This window comes from Vulpes vulpes, chromosome 1, assembly GCF_048418805.1.
Source record: "Vulpes vulpes isolate BD-2025 chromosome 1, VulVul3, whole genome shotgun sequence".
In the NCBI taxonomy this organism is placed as follows: Eukaryota; Metazoa; Chordata; class Mammalia; order Carnivora; family Canidae; genus Vulpes; species Vulpes vulpes.
In genome coordinates, this window is record NC_132780.1 from 133,113,384 (window position 1) to 133,134,990 (window position 21,607).

The 21,607-nt window shown below is 51.0% G+C and overlaps 1 protein-coding gene across 12 annotated transcripts in view; it reads left to right on the forward strand.

The window, feature by feature from the left end:
* Window positions 1-10,539, forward strand: part of ANKS1A (ankyrin repeat and sterile alpha motif domain containing 1A) — a 179,939-nt gene extending 169,400 nt beyond the window's left edge. For 4 of the 12 annotated variants that reach the window (XM_072730510.1, XM_072730531.1, XM_072730558.1 and 1 more), the window contains 9 exons: window positions 54-161; window positions 1,366-1,530; window positions 2,995-3,120; window positions 3,326-3,397; window positions 3,582-3,668; window positions 4,241-4,378; window positions 5,392-5,562; window positions 5,767-5,865; window positions 6,375-6,714. In XM_072730510.1, the coding sequence (XP_072586611.1) occupies window positions 54-161; window positions 1,366-1,530; window positions 2,995-3,120; window positions 3,326-3,397; window positions 3,582-3,668; window positions 4,241-4,378; window positions 5,392-5,562; window positions 5,767-5,865; window positions 6,375-6,494 (1,086 nt within the window). In that variant the 3' untranslated portion in view covers window positions 6,495-6,714. Of the gene's footprint in view, window positions 1-53; window positions 162-1,365; window positions 1,531-2,994; window positions 3,121-3,325; window positions 3,398-3,581; window positions 3,669-4,240; window positions 4,561-4,760; window positions 5,563-5,766; window positions 5,866-6,374; window positions 6,715-7,909 lie in introns of those variants that run through there. The other 8 variants (XM_025990780.2, XM_072730549.1, XM_072730550.1 and 5 more) reach the window with 4 other exon arrangements.
* The last annotated feature ends 11,068 nt before the right edge of the window (window positions 10,540-21,607 follow it).

The following is a 21,607-nucleotide window of genomic DNA, read 5'->3' on the forward strand; positions in this document are numbered from 1 at the left end:
AGAGGAGCTGTGGGTGCAGGCACAGCCTGACCCTTCCTCCCACCCCCGTCCAGGTCCTGAAGGTGCACCTCCTTGGCCATCGCAAGCGCATCATCGCCTCGCTCGCAGACAGGCCCTATGAGGAACCACCCCAGAAGCCCCCACGGTTTTCCCAGCTGAGGGTGAGTCGGAGAGGGATGGAAAGGGAGAGATGTGTGTTCTTTGTATTGCTAGGAATTAAAAAGAATTCTTGAGGAATTCTTTGGAGACAGTGTGACCTCCATAGAAGAGGTGCGAACAATCTGATACCTCTTGTCACTGGGGCCAGTCTGCCCCCGGTGCACATCTTGAGAGGAGTATGGGGCAGGAGTTGTTAAGACTTGATTATTTATCAATTACGTGCCTCCTATCTCCATTGGAGAAGTCTGGCGGGGCCTATGATAAAGCGTCAAGTTGAAATATAAGTAGAAAATAAAATGTTAGAAAAAGTAGGAAAACAAATATCCAAATCCCAGCTGTTAGGCATGAGTGGCAGTTCAGGTGAGGGGCAGGAGGACCCCCTTCCAGATAGTCTGATGTGAACCCAAGACCAAGCTGGAGATCTATGACAGGACTTGTACCCTCCCCAGGTCCTCTGAAGTAAAATCCCTGCAGTGGGGTGGACTAGAGAAGCAGCGACTTTAAAAACCTCACAGATGCTTTGTTGCTCAAGCCAGATAATCCCTGACTGCAGGTTAGAGTCAGGGCCCCACGGAGGTCTGGGACTATATCTGTTCTTGAGCCAGAGTGCCCAACAGGTGCTGCACCTCCACCCATTCCCACAGCCTCACCCAGTGGGTGTCATCTTATCCCCCTTGTACACAGGAGCCCGGTCTGAGGAGCAAATGCAGGGCTGGTATTCAGTTATAAAAGCTGAGGAGACAGGACCTCAGGGTGCTGACAGCGCTGTGTGTTTTCTCAAGGAAATGCTTTGCATTTGGTCGTGTGCCCCAGGGAGCTGCAGTGAATTATGACAGACGATTCTATCTTTGATGAATATAAAAGCAGCTTCCCCTACGGCTCCAGGCCGAGGAGTGTGCTGGTAAAGTGAGGGTGCCATGGTGACTGTGTGCCCGCAGGACTGGGACGCCAGGGCCTCCTGGCAGGTCAGAGCTGGTTGCTTTGACTGTACCTGGGCTGGGCCCAGGGGCCAGGCTCCCCTGAGGTCTGTGGGCCAGCGTGCCGTCTATTTGGTGCCCTCTGGTATCGGTCCTTAGCTTCACCCCAATTCTCACTGATACACCTGCCCCTCTTGGGCCCTAAGTAGCCCCAGCACTGGCTGACATCTACAATTTAGAGACTGGCTGAACGGGTTCCAAGTTTTACCTGGATTTCTCCCCACCACAGTGCCAAGATTTGCTCTCCCAGGCATCGTCCCCACTGAGCCAAAATGACTCCTGCACTGGCCGTTCTGCTGACCTGCTGCTGCCTCCTGGGGACACAGGCAAGAGGCGGCATGACAGTCTTCATGACCCTGCAGCACCTTCCCGAGCAGAGCGCTTCAGAGTCCAGGTGGGGCAGGCAGGGAGCTGTGAACGGGGGTCCCCAGACCAGGCCAGAGCCCCCAGAACCCTTCACTGTCCTTGTGTCCCCTGAGGCAGACCCTGGGTGGGAGAAGGGGGGATAGGAGGCCACTATGATCCAGGTGCCAGGATCAGCAGCAGGAGGAAGCCACTGCCTCCTCTCCTCAGCCCCACCCAGCCTATGTCTGGCATCCAGCCCCAAGACTCCCAGGGCTATAACAACATGACTATCATCAGCTGTCACTGCATGTGGCCACAGAAGTTCAGATCCACTGTCTGTTCTTTGACTACAACCTCTACCTTCCAGCCCCTCAGGCCACCAGTCCCATTTCTGCCCCATTTCTGCCCCATTTCTGTCCCATTTCCGCTGCTTCTTGGTCCCCGGTTGCTTGCCCTCCTATTCCCCAGAGCAGCTTTCTCCCCTCCACAGCTCCACACCCTGTACCCCACCTACCCAGCAAAATCACAGCCCAGGTTAGACTCCGTTCTTCCTGCTGTGTTTCTGCAGGAAGGGTCAGGTGCAGCAGGGAGGCACATCTAGCTGTGCCATCTACCCTCACAGAAGCTCCTCAACCCCTACTGGGCCCTGGGTGCCCTGAAGCCCTTGCCCTAGGCCGGCCCCAGCCCACAGTCCTGGTTCACCCTCACGGGGCCTTGCATTCGGGCTCCTGGTTGTATTTCCCTGCCCTTCCTCCTGCCCTACACATGGATCCCAGGCTTTGTCTCTTGTCCCCCATCTTGCCAGCTGGACACAGGATTGGCACCTGTCCCTCACACCCACCCCATTCACTGCTTTTTTCTCTTGACTCATACTCCTCATCTCCAGTACCTGGGGATGTCCTTCACCTTTGTACAGGCACAGCTGTGAATTTGACAAGATTTGAAAAAGCATGTTTTCCAGGAGTTTCAGTTGTTCCATATCAGACTTCTGCACAGTGCCAGGAACAGAAATCATAAATATTTCCTCTTTTCCCGCCTCCCCATTCTTTGTATCCTAGTTAGGGCCCCCGTCAGCTGGCACGTGCATTTCGGTGGCTTCCTGCCCCTTCCTCTGCACCAGGTTCCACCTCAGGAGACAATATAAAATGCCTCCCTAGCGCTGGACACTTGCCCATCCCAGAATCAGATCCAGAGGCCCTGACTTGGAGGTGGGGCTTCCAGGGATCTGGAATCCTTCCTGCTTTGTACTTATTTTCCCCTCTTTGGTTTTAGTCATTTCCTATCTCCACCTCAGAGCCTTCCCCACAGAGCCTGCCTTCAGGTGGCTTAGGTCCCTGCCTCTCCACCTTTCCCCTCCGCCACAGTGCATCTGCTTGGCTTGTCTCCCACCCTCCCCCACAACCCTTGAACCCCCGTGGCTGGCTCCTGTGCCCTCAGTGTGCTGGAGCCCGCAGAGCACCCAGGAGTTCCTCTGGAGGGGGTAGGCAGATCTGTGACCCCACCTGTTGTACAGGAAGAGCAGCGCGAAGCCAAACTGACCCTTCGGCCCCCCAGCCTGGCTGCGCCTTACGCCCCAGTGCAGAGTTGGCAACACCAGCCAGAGAAACTCATCTTCGAGTCCTGCGGTTACGAAGCCAATGTGAGTTGCCCGTGCCCTCCCGGCCTGGCCAGACTCCCTGCTGCCTGCCCCTGGGGCCGGGTCCAGGGCTCCAGTGCTGTTCTCTGCTCCCCGGACACCCCAGCACCTGGGGGGCGGGGGCCTCCCAGACAGGCTAGGGGAAGGAGGTTGGGAGAGGGAACCGTCTGACTGTGGTCCCAGCCTGGCTACTGCCCTGCTCCCTCAGTATCTGGGCTCCATGCTGATCAAAGATCTTCGAGGGACAGAATCCACACAGGACGCCTGTGCCAAGATGCGGGTAGGTTGTCTGTGTGTGAGGTGGATGGGGGCTGGCAGGGATGGGAGGCTTCGCTAGGGGCACCTGCTGCAGCCTCTTGGCCCTTGCACATTATGTGAGGTTGGGGGGAGGCTGGGGCCTAGGGGCCCCAAGGGGCGTGGCCTTGAGAAGGGACATTCACAGGCCCACTCCTCGTTTCCTGTAGAAATCCACCGAGCACATGAAGAAGATCCCCACTATCATCCTGTCCATCACATACAAAGGTGTCAAGTTCATCGATGCCTCCAACAAGGTGCGCTTCTCACAGCACTGTTGGTGGGAGGGGATCCCTCTCCCTACCCTCAGTGCCCAGCCCCTGGCAGCTGGGCACCCTGCCTAGTGTGTTCCCAGCCCTTTGTCTTCCTCTGTATTCCTACTGCCTTGCCCAGGTGCCTGCCTCTCAGCTGCCACACGTCCTGATCCTGGGGCCCTGCCCAAGTGACAGGTGCCCCTGGTCTTCCTCAGCGTGGGTCCCTCTTACCTGTTCACACCTAGCGATGTGATTCTCTTAAGGAGCAAAGGACTCCCCCCATGCTCCACACCTGGTACCCCACCCGCCTGATGCCCTCCCCACCTTGCCCCAACCCTGGAGAGCTGGTGGTCACATGTGAACGTTTTACCCCTCGGTTGCTGTGGTCCAGGGTGGAGACCCCTAAACCTAAATTGGGCAAGGTTAGACACCACCCCCACCACCACCAGACAGACTGATAAGAGAAGTCGTGGCATTGGGCTAACAGCCTGGGCTGGAACAAAAAAAAGGTGGTGGTGCAGAAGGCTCGAGGTGTGCCTCGGGCCGAGGATTCCAGACCCCACTTTCCCTGGCAGAATGTTATTGCGGAGCACGAGATCCGGAACATTTCCTGTGCGGCCCAGGACCCAGAGGACCTCTGTACCTTTGCCTACATCACCAAGGACCTGCAGACCAGCCACCATTATTGCCATGTTTTCAGCACAGTGGACGTGGTGGGTGGCGACCCGCAGTCAGAGGGGGCCTCAGGGCCGTGCTGTCTCAGCACGCGGGTGGCACTGGGCCAGCGTCTGGTTCCGGGTGAGGTCCCAGCGGCCATCTGGGCTAGGCCCCTGTAGACAGTGATGGAACTGAAGCACAGAGGGGGAGGGTGGCTCACCTGGGGTTCTAGAGACAGGTTCCCCCCCCCCCCCCCTGCCCGCTTCCAGCCAGGGGTCTCCTCCCTGCGGCTGCATGTCCACTCGCCACCCCATCCCCCAGCCCTGCAGGGGCCGGTTCCCTGAAGTGCCCTGTGCCTTCCTCTGGGGGGCAGCAGTGCCCTCCTGACAGCCGGCTTCCTTTTCACAGTGGTGCTGGGGGGGAGGGCCCTCCCCCCAGGCCCCTCTCCAGAGCTCTGCCATCTTCGGGAGAATAGCTAGTTCCCAAATCTCTGGAGACACAGCTGGCCAGGCATTCTCAGCCCCAGGAAGTCCATGCTTGCTCCAGCCTGGCATCAGACACCTGGCTCTGCCACTTGCTAGCTGTGTGGTCTTAGAAATGGGCTCCGCGTCTGAAAAGGGGCTATAATGTGAGCAACTTCATGGGGTTTGTTCTGAAGGTAAAGGGGGTCCTCTACCCATACTTGTAATTCCTGCCACTTTTACCCAGAACTCACATTTCCCAGTCATTTCTGCTGTAACACAGCACACACGCTCCTGAAGATCAAATGCTACGGAAGCTCACCCAGTAAAAAGCAGGGTTTGTGGGGAGACAGGGCTGGGGGCACAACACTCAGAAACTTCGTCAGTGGCACATTAGAACAGGAACCGAATAAAAACACCGGCCCTGCTCTGTTCACATCCGCTGGTTGAGAAGTCCATAGCTGCTCCGGTCAGCAACCCCCCGCGCCCCTGACCACCACCACCAGCCTGTGCTCAGGGCCGTGAGGCTGGGCCGGGGGTCCGGGCAAAGGGGTCCGTCTGGTGGCTTCTTGACCTTGGTGCTGAAGCTGGGCTCTGTCTCCTCCCAGAACCTGACCTACGAGATCATCCTGACGCTGGGGCAGGCGTTTGAGGTGGCCTACCAGCTGGCCCTGCAGGCCCAAAAGTCCCGGCCACTAGGGGCCTCCGCTGCCGAGACGATTGAAACAAAGTCTTCCAAGCCAGTGCCTAAGCCTCGGGTTGGCACGAGGAAGTCAGCAGTACGTGGGCCCAGACCCCTACCCCCCACCCCAGCGGGCTCTGGGGGCTTGGGGTGGAGCGGGCACCAGGAGGGGCTTCTCACGCAGCATCCAGCACCTCCCCCATGAGCCCCCACTGTCCCTCACGGGCTTCCATCTCCTCCCTCGCCGGGCACCCCTGGTAACACCACCCTGTGTCTGTGTCTGCTTTGCTCTGCACCCCAGGTGCCGCTGCCCCCTGATAGTCGCTGTTGTCACTGTCACACCTGCACCACCCATCGTCCTTCCTACCTACCGCTGCCGTCTGTTAGTCCCGGAGTCAAGGTCTTTACACCTCCTGCTGTCTGTGTGTCAGTCTCCCTGAAGTGACTGTGAGCTTTCTGAGATGCTAGTGCCTCTCTTCCCTGAGCTGCCCTCCTGCTGTCCCTGCGTCTGCTTCAGCTGTCTGTCTGTGTGTCCTCACTGCACAGGCCCACCCGGGGTGCGCCCTCAGCTTGGCCCAGGAAACCAGAGGCTTGGTGTTTTCCTGCCTCCATGAACAGGTCTGGGGCTCAGAGCATGAGGCTTTTTACCTAAGCAGCTCTGAGAAGTTGCCCCTGAGAGGCCTAGAGGTAGCCCTCCTGTGAAGCTCCGGGAGGGTGCCACTCCTGCCACCCCAGCCCTAGGGAGCTTGCTCTTCGAGGAGAACGGAGGCTGCCCCTCATGTGCCCTGTGCTGGCATGACATCAGCATGGCCCCGGCAGGAGGAAGGGACAGCTGGGCCCTGGTGCCCCCACCCTGGCCCGGCCCAGCCCGGTGCTCCCTCTCTGACCCCTTGCCCTCCTTCTTGGCAGCTGGAACCGCCCGACCTGGACCCGGACACCCAGTCCCATGCCAGCGTCTCCTGGGTTGTGGACCCTAAGCCAGACTCTAAGCGGAGCCTCAGCACCAAGTATGAGACCACTATCTTCTAACTGCTCGCTCCCTGTCTCCACTAGTCTCACTGTGCCTTGCCATCCGACCTCTACTCTTCTCAGCTCTCCTTCCGGCTGCTGACACCAAGGCCGCAGTCCTGGGGGGACCTGCTCTCCTCCCGGGCGGCAGCTCTAGACACTCTCCACTCACAGCTTGTACCCAACACCACCGGACACTGTGAAGTCCCCCCTGGGCGAGGACAGCTTGGCGGGGAGGGGGGTGAGTTGCCCCAGAAGTGGGCGCCCCGAGGGCTGAGGGTGCCCTGGTGTGCCCAGGAGGCCTCAGCGGGAAGGTGCTGTGAGTCCTGAGGGGTGGGCAGTCTTCAAGCAGCATCCAGACAGCGCCAGTGACCACTCCCTCTGAGCAGGCGGGCATGTGTGCTCCCCTCTCCTGTCTTCTGTGCCGAGCCGTGGCTGGCTGCCGCTGCCCAGAGAGAACTGTCTTTTTGCACCTTTCCTGACACAACCAACCACTGTGACCACTGGTGCCAGAACCCCTTGCACTCTGCTCACGCTGGCCTGTGGCCCTGTCCCTCTGTCCTCTGCTGTATGGTGCTGGCCTCCCCGCAGGAGAGCCCGAGCTCAGCGGTGTGGCCTGACTAGGGTCCAACTGCGTTCTGTGAGGGGCCCAAGGGCCTCGGGCACATGCCTGACTCCACAGCCTGGAGCTCTGCGCATCTGGACCCCGCGGGCTGGCTTCTCTCAGCAGGGCTCCTGTCCCGCTGGGCCTTCCGCTCCGAGGAATGGGACGGCAGGTATGCGGTCGGCCCCTCAGGTCTTCGCCAGCGAGTCACGAGGAGGCTGGCTCCGGGGCCTAGCTCGCCAAGGGGCAGGCCCTTCCGTAGGCCCCGGCCAGAGGGAGGCCTGTCCCAGCACACACGGTCTGCCTTCTTCCCTCCCAGAACGGAGCCGCTCGAGGACAGGGAGCCCATTGCCCACTGGGGGCTGACACCTGTCCACGGTGTGGGGTCAGAGCTAGGCAGCCACCACCCACTCCTTCCCCGGTTGGCCACCCTCGGCCCCCTGCGTCCCCTGAGAGGGGAGGCCGTACGGGCTGCCCAGCTGGGATGGTGGAGCTGAGGTTTAAAAGAAGCCGCAGTCGCCACTAAGGGCAGATCAGCTCAGAGGCAGGAACGGGAGCAACGGTTCCAGGAGGAAGCGTAGACCAGTAGAGAAGCCGGGCAGCTCCAGCAGCTAGTTCAGAGCAGAAGCCCCAGGTGATGAAGCAGAGAGGGTGTCCTGTCTGCCCGCCTGTCCTGGGGCCTCCCGCTCAGAGGCCGCAGTGGGCGCTGGGCGCTCGGGGGAGGCTGTGCGGGACGGTCAGGCTGCTTCCACGTTTCCCTTCAGTTTTCTCCACCCTGTGCAGGCCCCCCGGTTAACCCTTTCCTCCCCCCATTGTGTTTGCTTCTGCCAAGCTGAGCCACTGAGGAGCCAACCGTGCTGCGGAGACACAGACGTGGGGAGCACAGGCTCCCGCCGCTGCCACCGCCGCCACCACCACTGTGTCACCTGCAGCTTTGAAGACCCAGGCCCAGCCTCTACCTGTCGCAGCTCCTTGGGGCTGCTTGGCCTGGACCTGCCACCACCAGGTCTTACAGAGCAAGCCGCACTCCAGGCCTCGAGCAGATGAGACTGAACTCCAGAGAGTCAAGAAGTGACTTGACCAGAAGACATTTTTTTAATAGAAAACAACTTTTCTATAAAATGAATTTTTAAGACTTGGCTCAAACCTCTAGGTTAAACTGCCAACCTTTAGACAGGCGGCCATCGGATCAGAGGGCAGGGGACCCAAGCATGGCTATAAGGCCAGTCTGAGAAGCCTTCTGTCCTCAGGACAGGATGTTGGCGTGTTCCAGGAAGGCGCCGGCCTCTGGGTGCACTGAAAGCAGGCACGAGTGGGCAAAATCGAGCGGGTTTGTTCGAGTCTACCTTTCAAACCCAACCACGTCTGTCGCTGTTCCTTACGAGCTGCACAACTTCTCGTGCCCGTCCGGAGCTGGATACCGCCTCTGCGGTAAGAACACAGCCGCAGAGACACGTGGCAAAGCAAAGGCTCCCGGCGCATTTCAGGGGTTCCAAATGTGCAGGCCCCGAGGCCAGAGCTGAGGGACAGTTCCTGGTGCCACAAAGTCTGAGCCGGCACCAGAGCCCTGGGCCGCCCCTGGGTGCCTGCCCTGCTGGCGGTCAGGCACTTGCCCATGCTGCCCGGTGGCCTCGGGTCACCCGAGTTCAGTCAGAAAGTAGAAAAAGCAGCGTTGTTTCGGGCATTAACAGGTAGGTCGCTAAGACTGCTACCTGCCAATCTGTGATTTGTCTAATCAGGTCTGTGTGATTAAGGACTCACTTTGATTCTCTGAATTATTGGTTTGACTGTTGTATTTCAGCTGCTGGATTCATCCCTGGCTCCAAGTGTAGAGAAGGCTAAATAAGGTGACAGTTGATTCGAGTCTCCCCCAGTGTGACCTTCGGGGTGGGCTGGGGTCCTGGTGCACCACTGCCACCACCCTTCTGCTGGCTTGCTTGGTTTTTTAACTGGGAATCTTGCTCTGTACTCCTGAAGTTGATAGAGGCAACCGGGGTAATTCCCGTGAGGCCAAGGGGCAGAGGCGGCTCAGCTGCTTGTCTGGTAGCTTCCAGAGTAGGGAACAGAGGGGAGCCCTTCCTCCTGTGGGCAATTGAGCAGCCCTCTTGCTTTGCTGGCATGGGGCAGGCTGCTCCCTGGGCCCACATCCTCAGCTTCGTGGGACTTCTTTCCCAGCAAAGGCTGTGAATTGACCTTCCCTGTGGGTTCTGTGCAGGGAGAGTGCTCTTTGGCACACTCACAACCCCTGCGATTGGCCAGACATAGAAAGCCTGGCCCCTGCCAACTTGAGGCTGGACCCCAGGGGTGGCACCCCCCTCTCTGGGCAGGGGTAGGGGACCCTCCACTCTCCGGTACTAAACAAGGACCTCAATGCCTGCGCATCACTTCGCTTCCTGCTTCTCTCAAGGCCCGTGAGCCTGCCATCAGCTGCCACCATGCGGTGCTGGCACAGTTCCCTCCCCCCTGCAAGAGGCCTGGCCCTGGCTACATGCACCTCTCTGGAGGCGGCAGGTCCAAACAGCAAACTGTAGACACTACGATGAGCTGCTCGAGCTGTCTTTTTGTTTTTAAATCATATGTAGGTGTTTCCTCCCCTTGAAGCTGCTATATATTTATTCAGGGTGTTTTTGTATTGGAAAGCCTTGGCTAGTGCGCTCTGGCTCTGGGTTTGCTTTTGAGGTTGGTTTATTTCTGAATAGTCGAGCAGGGTAGGAACTGGATCTTTCCTTCCTCTTTACTTCTCCTCCGGGGCAGGTACTCCCTATTCCCTAGACAGCAGTGGTGTGACTCCAAGGACAGGCTTCAGGTAGAAAAGCCTCAGCTTCTGCACCTGTCGGAGTTCCGAGTGGGCTCCGAGCTGTGCGAGGCCCCTTCTAGGCGGACTTCAGGGGACCCAGTGTCTTCACCGGCCACAGGTTCTCCACTTGCCCCTCTCCTGCTTTCGTAGGACCCCTCCCGCCGCTCCGCATTCACAGTGCCCCACATCCCCCTGGTCTCTAGCACCACGTTCTAGCAGGAGTTCCCCGAGAAGCCTCGGGCTGCATCGGCAGCAAACACGGCTGCAATCGGTCCCACACGCGAGAGTTAGCCTGACCCCAGGCCCACTCCTGAGATGCCTGGGCCTGCGGGAGGCTGGTCAGGTGTGGTTCACAACAGTGTTGTTGCTTGCTAATGGGGTGGCAATGGGACTGAATTGTAATAAAACTGTTATTTAATCTTTGTCTCTGTATTTTGATACTTGAATGAATTCCCCCTTTATTTTACTGTACATATAATTGTTAGTCTGATTTTGTCCGATTTATGAACATCTTGTGGTACCAAACATACCCACTCTGTGCAACGACATAGACTGACCTCACTACACAGGAGAGAGTGTAAATATTCCTGGGCTTCCGGCTTTGGTTTTGTTATTTTCATAACTGTACAACTTAGAACAATTAATAAATGAGAAGCAACATGAAATCAGCCTTCCTTTTTGGGAGTTCTTGAATTAGCTTCTTGGCAGTTTTCTGGCGGAAGCACAGGCACAGGCTGTACGCTGGCTCCAGCTCGCTGATGAGCATCCGCAGTGTCTGGGGTAAGTGTGGGGACCTGCTCTGTCCAGCACGCTTCCAGGGGGGAAGCTGCCAAGGCTCGTCCGTTCCCGTTCACTCTTTTAGCTGTAAGGCCCCTGTGGGTCCCCTTCCCCTCCTTAGAACATCTCATGTGAATCCCAAGCAGGGGCCATATGCTGGTTATGGCTGTGGCTCCTCTGCGTCCTGGTCTGGGCTCCTGGACCCACAAATATGTATCAAATGTCTGCTTCCAAGGCCAGGGTGGAGGATTGACAGCTGTGGAAGAAGAGTGTCCCCCTCAAGGAATTTCGTCCAATTGTGGAGATTCAGTTTGACACACGTACAACTAGCTACTGGCCCAAAGCCACACCGTGAGGCCACGATGTACGGTCCTGTGAGCACCCACAAGGGCAGGAGTGCTCCCAGAGCTGGGGGCGGGGTGGGAGGGGGCAGGAGAGGAGGGGCAGGCACCTGAACTAGTATTTAAAGGCAAGGGTTTAGAAAGGCACAGATGATATGACTAACACCCCCCCCCACGGTGCTCCAAACCCCAAAGATGGGAGCTTTGCAGGCACCCATCTTGTTCTGACAACTTTCTGGGTGTGATCTCTATAGAGTAAGCAACAGAGGCTCGGAAAGTCCCGCACCTTCCCAGGGCCATCTGGCCTCACGCGTCCTCGGAGCCCCTCGCCCCATGCTGGTTTCCACCCAAGCTGCCCAGCACTGAACACTTAGGAGGACCGACTTACTAGAGTGGGAAGGGCAGAGGGAGAGGGAGAGACTCTCGAGTAGACCCTGCACTGAGCACAGTGCCAGACATGGGGCTTGGGGTTCGATCTCAGGACCCTGAGACCATGACCAGAGCCAAAACCAAGAGTTGGATGTTTAACAGACTGAGCCACCCAGGCACTGAGCACTTATGAGTTTCTGTGAAATACCGTCAAGGGCTTTAAAAGCAGAAGTCATGATTTAATCTAATATCCCGTTGTATATTTATGAAGAAAACAAGGCCCAGAGCAGGGAAATCTCCTTCCCAGCCAGCCAGTCCCAGCCGGAGGCCAGATCGCACCGCCGTCAGGCAGACGGGGGCCTGACCGTGGACGGCCCCACCTCGCTTTCCAGCCCAGGCAGTTCACCGCCCCCGCACCCCCCCCCCCCACACACACACACCCCTGCTCTCTGGCCTTGGCGCTCTTCCCTATACAAAAGAAACCCTACAGCTAGGAGAGAAAGGTCTGGTCATAATTGGGGTCCCTGTTGCTCTGGGGGACAGGGCTGCAGGATGTGTTCCATCCCCTTGGCACCACTCAGAAGCCTCACAGCTGTGACTCGGGCCGCCCAGGCCGAGCACTGCGGGGCTCATCGTGCCTCGGGAGCCTGCCGGGTGCGTAGACGGACTGATTCCTGCCGTCGGGCCACAGGTAGAGCTGGCAGGAGGAGTGGGTTGAGGCAGCTCCAAGAAAGGAATGGATGCAGCCCCTGCTCGCGGTGCCTCCGTCTAGAAAGGGCTCTACACACACGTCTCTGGCAGGCCCCCTCCCCACGCCCCCTCTGTCATCTCAGCGAGGAGTGAGGTAGAGCCTCCCAGGCCTCCCCTCTCCGCCATCACACCCCCAGGTCCTCAGTGGTTCCCCTCAGACACCCTGGGGCCCAGGAAGCCGGGCAGCAGGGTGGCCCTTCGAGCAGTGGCCAGGCCACCGAGGAAGCAGAACTGCATGGACTGGAGCACATCCCAGGGCAGCTCCAAACGCCCTCAGCCCTGGCCACCCCCGGCCTCCTACACCGACAGGCTGCCGGGTCACACTGACAGGCTGCTGGGTCCCACTGGCTCCTGGCACTCGGCCACTTTCAGAATGGACGTGGTCCAAGCTGTGTGGCTCCCACAGCACCAGCTGCCAACACCTAACACCCAAGGAGTACAGGGGTGCAAACTGGCCATTGCTCAGGGCCGTGTCTACACCTCTGCCATTCTGTCCTTACGGACTCTGCTATTAGGAACATTATTTTAAGCAAGTCTCTTTTTATAATTTTTTTATAATTTTTTTAAAATTTATTTATGATAGAGAGAGAGAGAGAGGCAGAGACACAGGCAGAGAGAGAAGCAGGCTCCATGCACCGGGAGCCCGACGTGGGACTCGATCCCGGGTCTCCAGGATCGTGCCCTGGGCCAAAGGCAGATGCTAAACCGCTGCGCCACCCAGGGATCCCAGCAAGTCTTTATCAGGTAAAAGAATTTCCCTAACACCACAAAATAGTTGTTATCCAGTACATGGGCCTGGGACAACTGCATAGCCATGGGGCTGGTGGGGACAGTACAGGGAGATTCCTAGGCCTACTTACAACAAAATAAATTCCAGGTGGCTCACATATTTAAAATGTAGAAAAAATAAAATCCCAACAAAGCTAGAAGAAAATGGAGACTTTTTTCATAATCTTGGTACAACAAAGCTCTTTCCAAGCATGCTACAGAACTCTGAATCCATTTTTTAAAAGATTCATATATTCAACTATATAAAAATCAAACATTTCTGCAAAGCCCAGTGCACATTTAAAAAAATTGAAAATAATATTTTATCACATGTAACAAAGGACAAAACTTGACAATAGCTATTAAAAAGTAAACTGGAACGTCTGGTTCCAAGAAGATCAAGTAGACATACTTTTCCCTATTCTTCTTGCTAAGGACAAATAAAAGCCCCAGCCAAGACAATGGCACAAAGCCCAAACAACAGTCTCCTCTCTCTAGCCAAAGGACCAGAAGAGAGGCAGCCTGGCAGGACAGAAAGATGTGAAGACACTGGGTACCTGGGTGCCTCAGTGGTCGAGCATCTGCCTCTGGCTCAGGGCGTGGTCACGGGATCGAGTCCTGTGTTGGGCTCCCCACAGAAGCTCCCTGCTTCTCCCTCTGTGTCTCTCATAAATAAATATAAAATAAATAAAATATTTTTTAATTATTTTTTTATTTTTTTGTTTTTTTTTTTAATTAATTTTTATTGGTGTTCAATTTACCAACATACAGAATAACACCCAGTGCTCATCCCGTCAAGTGCCCCCCTCAGTGCCCGTCACCCATTCCCCTCCAACACCCGCCCTCCTCCCCTTCCACCACCCCTAGTTCATTTCCCAGAGTTAGGAGTCTTCATGTTCTGTCTCCCTTCCTGATATTTCCCACACATTTCTTCTCCCTTCCTTTATATTCCCTTTCACTATTATTTATATTCCCCAAATGAATGAGAACATACACTGTTTGTCCTTCTCCGATTGACTTACTTCACTCAGCATAATACCCTCTAGTTCCATCCACTTTGAAGCAAATGGTGGGTATTTGTCGTTTCTAATGGCTGAGTAATATCCCATTGTATACATAGACCACATCTTCTCTATCCATTCATCTTTTGATGGACACCGAGGCTCCTTCCACAGTTTCGCTATTGTAGACATTGCTGCTAGAAACATCGGGGTGCAGGTGTCCCGGCATTTCATTGCATCTGTATCTTTGGGGCAAATCCCCAACAGTGCAATTTCTGGGTCGTAGGGCAGATCTATTTTTAACTCTGAGGAACCTCCACACAGTTTTCCAGAGTGGCTGCACCAGTTCACATTCCCACCAACAGTGTAAGAGGGTTCCCTTTTCTCCGCATCCTCTCCAACATTTGTTGTTTCCTGCCTTGTTAATTTTCCCCTAAAATAAATAAAATATTTTTAAAAAATGTGAAGACACTAACTGCTGTACTCCATCCAAACAAGACAGAAAAACGGCTGTGCCCACCAGAGGCCAGCAGAGACCTCACTTTCTACACTCACCAGGTTACCATAGGGGCCCACATGCCCACCAGGATGGTACCAGAGGAGGCCTGGTGGGAACCCACTGTTGCCCAGCAGTACCAGGGCTATTCCTGAAAAATACAATAACCAAAACTGAAATCCCAGTGGACGGACAGGAAAGAGAATCCACCCACTAGAAGAACAATGGAGACGACCCAGTCTGGACAGAAAGAGAACAAAGACTGGGAGGAATGACTATAGAGTCTCAGGGACCCAGAACTCTTAACATAAGATGGAACATTTGTGTCATCAGAGTCGCAAAAGGTGGGGTGGGGGAGGGAGGGTTAAAAAAGCACCCAAGGAAATAATGGCTGAAAACTTCTCAAATTTGGTGGGAGAAGTCAACCTGCAGATTCAAGAAGCTGAGTACACCCTAAACTAGACAAACCGGAAAAAAATCCATCACACATCATACCCAAGATACATCAAACTTAACTTTCTGAAAATGAAAAACAAAACATTTCTGAGTGCACGTTACCTTGCCTACAAGGGACAAGTAATGTGAATAACGGTGGATTTCTCAGCAGAGCTGTGGAGCCAGAAGGAAGTAGTGTATTTCTCGGGTGCTGAAAAAAAATGAGCCAGGTCCTACAGCCTCCAGAGATATCCTTCAGGAATGAAGAAGAATCAAGACATCCTCAGATGAAGGACAAGAAAGGACTTAGCTGCCAGCAGACCTACCCTTAAAGAATGATGAAAAAGCTTTCCAAACAGAAAAAGGAAATGACGTAAGAAGGAGCTTTGGAACATCTTTGGAAGCTTTGGAGCTTTGGAAAGATGACCAAACGTTAAACAAAGATACGAGTAAACCCAAAAGATTTTCCCTCTCCTCTTCAGCTTTCTAACGTGTTTGATAGTTGAAGCAAAAATCGAAATACAGTCTATTGTGTTTCTAAATACGCATAGAAGAAATATTTTAAATGATTATCTTTTAAATGGGGAAGGTAAAGGGACCAGTAGACTGTGGAGACTGTGGTGAGCTATGCATACATGTAATACCTAGGGAAGACGCCAAAAAAGTTACACAAAGAGATAAACTCAAAAACGCTATGAGTAAATCAAAAAGTGTCACTTTTTTTTCAAGTAACTCAAAGGAAGTCAGAAAAAAATACAAATATGAGAACAGAATAACCAGGAAACAAAAAATGGCACATGTAAGCACTAACATCATAATTACACCTAATTAAATGGTCTAAAAACACCAATTAAAAGAGATTGGCAGAGTAAATTTAAAAATATGAACTATATGCTCTCAAGAAACACACCGCAAATAATAATATAAACAGGCCGAGAGCAAAAGGATAGAAAAAGAGACATAACACAAACCTCAATCAAAGGAGAGCAGGCGTGGTGGTGTTAGTATCTCATAGACTTCAGGGCGGGAGAAAATTACAAGAGAGAGGGAGCGTCACCTAACAATACAGGGCAGAGCGCCAAACACCAGGACTGCCAAGTACACAGAGCAAAAACCTGACTGAACTGAAAAGGGAAGTGGACAGATCCATAAACACTGCAGGCGGAAATGTGTCCCCCAAAAATTCCTAGGGTGAAGCCCTAACCCGGGGCGGGGCAGGGGGCTGTACTTGTAGAGCTTTTAGGAGGTAATTAAGGTTAAAGGAGCTCCTAGGGGTGAGGTCCCAGTCCAGTTGGACTGCTGGCCTTGCAGGCGGGGGGAGGGCAGGGAAGGGAGAGGGAGATCTCCAGACACAGGCACAGTGGGAAGACCCAGGAGGACATAGTGGGAACCGTCCCATCCACAAGCCAGGAAGTGAGTCCTTGTCAGAAACTGACCCTGCCAGTCTGGGACTTCCCAGCTTCCAACCATGAGAAACAAAGTTTTGTTTTTTAAGCCACCCAGTCTATGGTTAATTTGTATGGCAGCCTGAGAAGACGAATACAATAAATAGAGCTGGAGACTTCAACTCAACTAGAGACTATCAACAACTGATAGAACAACTAGAGAGAAGATCGTCAAGGATATTTTAGAACCCAACACCATCGACCAACAGGATCTCACTGATATTTATAAAATGGTTTGGCCACAAAAGCAGAATGCACATTGTTTTCAAGTGCCCACACATACCGAGATAAACTGATCCTGGGCCACAGAACAAACCTCAACAAATTTAAAAGAATTAGAAATCATATACAATGTGTTCTTGAACAACAACAGAATCAAAGTAAAAATCAGTAACATGAAGATAACAGGAAGTTCTCTAAACATTTGTAATAAATACACTTCTACAAAACACATGAGTCAAAAAGAAAGCCTCAAGGGAAATCAGAATATACATTACACTGAATGAAAATGTACACAAATGTACACAAATCAAAATTTGTGGGACAAGGTAAAGTAGTACCAAGAGGGAAATTCACAGCACTAAATAAATGCATACATTGGGAAAGAAGAAAAGTCTTAAATCAATAGGCTAAGCCTCTATCCTCAAGAGCCTTGAAAAAAAGAGAATAAAGCCAAAGCAAGGAAAAGGAAAGAAAAGTAAAGATAAAAACAAATCAACGGAAACGCCTGGGGGGCTTAGTGGTTGAGTGTCTCCTTCGACTCAGGTTGTGATCCTGGTGTCCCAGGATTAAGTCCCACATCGGGTTCCCTGCCTGGAGCCTGCTTCTCCCTCTGCCTATGTCTCTGCTTCTCTCTGTGTGTCTCTCATGAATAAGTAAATAAAATCTTTAAAAAAAACCCAAATCAATGAAAATGAAACACAAAAATTGGGAAAGTATCAATGAAGCAGAGGTTTTTAAATGAAATGACCAATAAAACTGACAAACCTGTAGCCAAACTGACCAAAAAAAAAAAAAAAGAGAGAGAGAGAGAGAGATTACCAATATTAGGAATGAAAAAAGGACTCACTAAAGACCCTATAAACACCAAAAGGATGTGAATACTTTGCACAACCCTACACATAAATTTGGGAATTTAGACAAAATAGACCAATTCCTCAAAAATTATATACTACCATAACTCACTCAATGTGAAATAGATAATTCAAATAGCATTATAAATATTGGATCTATAATTTTTAAAAATTTCCAAAACCAGATAAATTCACTGGAGACTCCTACCAAATGTTTAAAGAATACTTAACACCCAACACTACACAATCTGTTCCAGAAGACAGAAGAGGAGGAACACTTCCTAATTCATTCAATGAGCTAGTATTACCCTGATACTAAACCAAAGTACAAAAAAAAAAAAAAAAAAAAAAAAAAAAAGACCCTATGGATTAATACACCCCATGAGTATAGGCACAAAAAAATCAGTAACAAAATAGTAGCAAACAGGGGATCCCTGGGTGGCTCAGCGGTTGAGCGTCCGCCTTCAGCCCAGGGTGTGATCCTGGAGACCTGGGATCGAGTCCCACATCGGGCTCCCTGCATGGAGCCTGCTTCTGCCTCTGCCCGTGTCTCTGCACCACCCCCCATGTCTCTCATGAATAAATAAATAAAATATTTTTTAAAAACCCAAAATAATAGCAAACAGAATTCAGATATATAGGGGCACCTGGGTGGCTCAATCCATTAAGCATCTGCCTTTGGCCCAGGTTATGATACCAGGGTCCTGGGATGGAGCCCCATGCCTCTGCTCATCAGGGAGCCTGCTTCTCCCTCTCTCTCTGCCTGCTGATCCCCCTGTTTGTGCGTGCATGTGCACTGTCAAATAAATAAAATCTTTAAGATTTTATTTATTTCTTCATGATAGACATAGAGAGAAAGAAGCAGAAACACAGAGAGAGGGAGAAGCAAGCTCCCCAGAGGGAGCCTGATGCGGGACTCAATCCCCAGACCCCAAGATCACAACCTGAGCCGAAGGCAGATGCTCAACCACTGAGCCACCCAGGCGTCCCAATAAAATATTTTTCTAAAAAAGAATTCAAATATATATAACAAGAATTATACACTATAACTAAAGGAAGTTAATTCTGAGGATACAAGGCTGGTCAATACTTGAAGATCAGTCAATATAATCTGACATATTAACAATCTAAAGAAAAAAATTCCCATTATCTATTGATGCAGAGAAAAACACTGACAAAATTCAACACCCATTCATGAAAAAAAAAAAAAACTCTCAAGAAAATGGAAATAGAGGGTGAATAATAGCTCCCTAAAGATGTCCACATCCTAGTCAACAGAACCTATGATTATGTTACCTTAAATGGCAAAAGATAATTTGCAAATCTGATTCAATCTTGTAATGGGGAGATTACCCTGGATTATGTGGATGGGCCTTAAATCCAGTCATAAGTATCCTTGTAAGAGAGAGGCAGAAGGAGTTTAGATACACACAGAAGATCATGTAACTCCATGTGACCATGGCAGCAGACATTAGAGTAATGCAGCCACAAGCCAAGGAATGCCAGCAGCCACTAGAAGCTAGAAGAAGCAAGAAGAGATTCTCCCCTAAAGTCTCCAGTGGTAGCACAGCTTTCCCCACAGTTTGATTTCTGACCTTCAGAACTGTGAAAGACTGTATTTCTGGTTTTGTTAAGCCACTCAGTTTGTGTGAATTGGTTGCAGCTACCATAGGAAACTAATTCCTCCCTAGAGCCTCATGCAGCTTGGCCTACACCTTAATTTTAGCCTGTAAGATTCACTGTGGACTTCTCACACCCAGAACTGTAGATAATAAATTTGCCTTGTCTCGAGACATTAAATTTGTGGTACTTAACACAGACAGGGATTTCTTCAACTTGATTAAGAACATTTACAAAAACCTACAACCAATATTATATTTCTTGGTGAAAAACTGAATGTTTTCCTCTTAAAACTAGGAACAAGGAAGGGATTCCACTATTATCAGTCTTAAAATTCTGGGAGTTCTGTCAGTGCAATAAGGCAAGAAAAGGAAATAATAGGCATCAATATCAGAAAAGAAATAAATCTGTCCCTATCTGCAGATCACATGATTATCTATGTAGAAAATTCCAAAGAATCTACAAGAAAATTATGAGAATGAGTTAAGATCACAGAATATAAAATAAACATGCAGAAGTCCATTCTATTTGTAGAAATGAACATGTGGACACCACAATTAAAAATAAAACACCATTTGTAATCACACACACGAAAAAGAAAATCTTAGATGTAAATCTAACATGTTCCAGACTTAAATAATAAAAACTACACAGTCCTGGGGTTCCTGGCTGGCTCAGTCAGAAGAGCATGTGACTCTTGATCTCAGGATTGTAAGTTCTGGGTGTTGAGATTACTAAAAAAAAAATAAAACTTAAAAAAAAATCTACACAGTCCTGATGAAAGACTCAAAAAAGATCTAAATAACTTGAGAGATATACCATACTCATGGACTGGAACTTTCAACTTAGTAAAAATGTCAATTCTCCCCAAATTGATATACAGGTTTAATATAATATCTATCAAAATTCCAGCAAGGTTGTATTTTTTTGGTAGATATAGACAAGATTAGTCCATAGAAAGGCAAAGAAACTAGAATTGCTTTAAAAAAAAAAAAAAAACACTGAAAAAGAATAAAATGGGAAGAATCATTCTACTCAATTTCAAGACTTATTATATAGTTACAGTAATCAATACTGTGTTGCATGGAAGAGAGACAGGCACATAAATCAGTGGAATGGAATAGAAAACCCAGAAAGAGACCCAGACAAATACACCAACCTTATTTTTTTTTTTAATTTATTTACTTGTTTATTCAGAGAGAGAGAGAGGCAGAGACACAGGCAGACTCCATGCCCAACGTGGGACTCGATCCCGGGCCTCCAGGATCACACCCCGGGCTGCAGGCAGTGCTAAACCGCTGCACCACCGGGGCTGCCCACACCAACCTTATTAAATGCAAAAACAAGAGAGGAAAGGTAGCCTTTTCAATAAATGATACTGAAGCAATTGGACATCCATAGACAAGTGGGGGAAAACAAAGTAACTCAACCAAGTCTCATGCCTTACAGAAAATTAACTCTAAATGGATCATAAACTTAAATGTAAAACACAAAACTAAACAACTTTTAGCAAAAAAGGAGGAAATCTGAGCAGCACCGGTGGCGCAGCGGTTTAGCGCCACCTGCAGCCTGGGGTGTGATCCTGGAGACCCCAAATCGAGTCCTGCATCAGGCTTCCTGTATGGAGCCTGCTTCTCCCTCTGCCTGTGTCTCTGCCTCTGTGTGTGTGTGTGTGTGTGTGTGTGTGTGTGTGTGTGTATGAATAAATAAAAATAATAATAATAAGGAAATATTTAAGATCTAGGGCCAAGCACAGAGTTCCTAAGCTTGATGGCAAAAGCACAATCCATAAAAAGGAAACTTAATAAATTGGACTTCATCAAAATTAAAACTTTTGTGCATCAAAGGACACTATAAAGAAAGTAAAGAAAGTATCCACAGAACAGGAGAATATATTTGCAAATCATTTACCTACCAAGGGTCTACTATCCAGAAAATATAAAGAACTCCTACAACCCAACAACAAAAAAACCCAATTCAAAAATGGGCAGGGATGCCTGGGTGGCTCAGGGGTTTGAGAGTCTGCCTTCTGCCCAGGGCATGATCCCTGGAGTCCCAGGATCTAGTCCCACATCAGGCTCCCCACAGGAGGCCTGCTTCTCCCTCTGCCTGTATCTCTTCCTCTCTCTCCTGAATAAATAAAATCTTTAAAAAAAAGGGGGGGGGAACTAAAATAAACATCTTCCCCCAGAAGAGATACAAACACCCAAGAAAACATTAAAAGATGCCCAAGATCATTAACTATCAGGGAAATGCAAATCAAACCACAGTGAGATTTCACTTCACACCCACCAAAATTTCTGTAATTTAAAGAAAAAAATCAGTGTTAGTGGAAATGTGAAGACACTGGAACCCCTCACACACTGCTGGTGGGAATGTAAAAATGATGCAGCCACTGTGTAAAACAGGTTAGTAGTTTCTCAGTAAACCAAGAAATACCATACAACCCACCAATTCCATTTCTGGGTATAACATACTCAAAAGCACTGAAAATAAGTATTCAAACAAAAACTTATACCGTACACAAATATTGACAGGAGCACTATTCACAAAAAGCCAAAAGGTGAGGGTTGCCTAGGTGGTTCAGTTGGTTGAGTGTCAGACTCTTGGTTTCAGCTCAGGTCATGATCTCAGGGGCATGGGATCAAGCCCCATGTT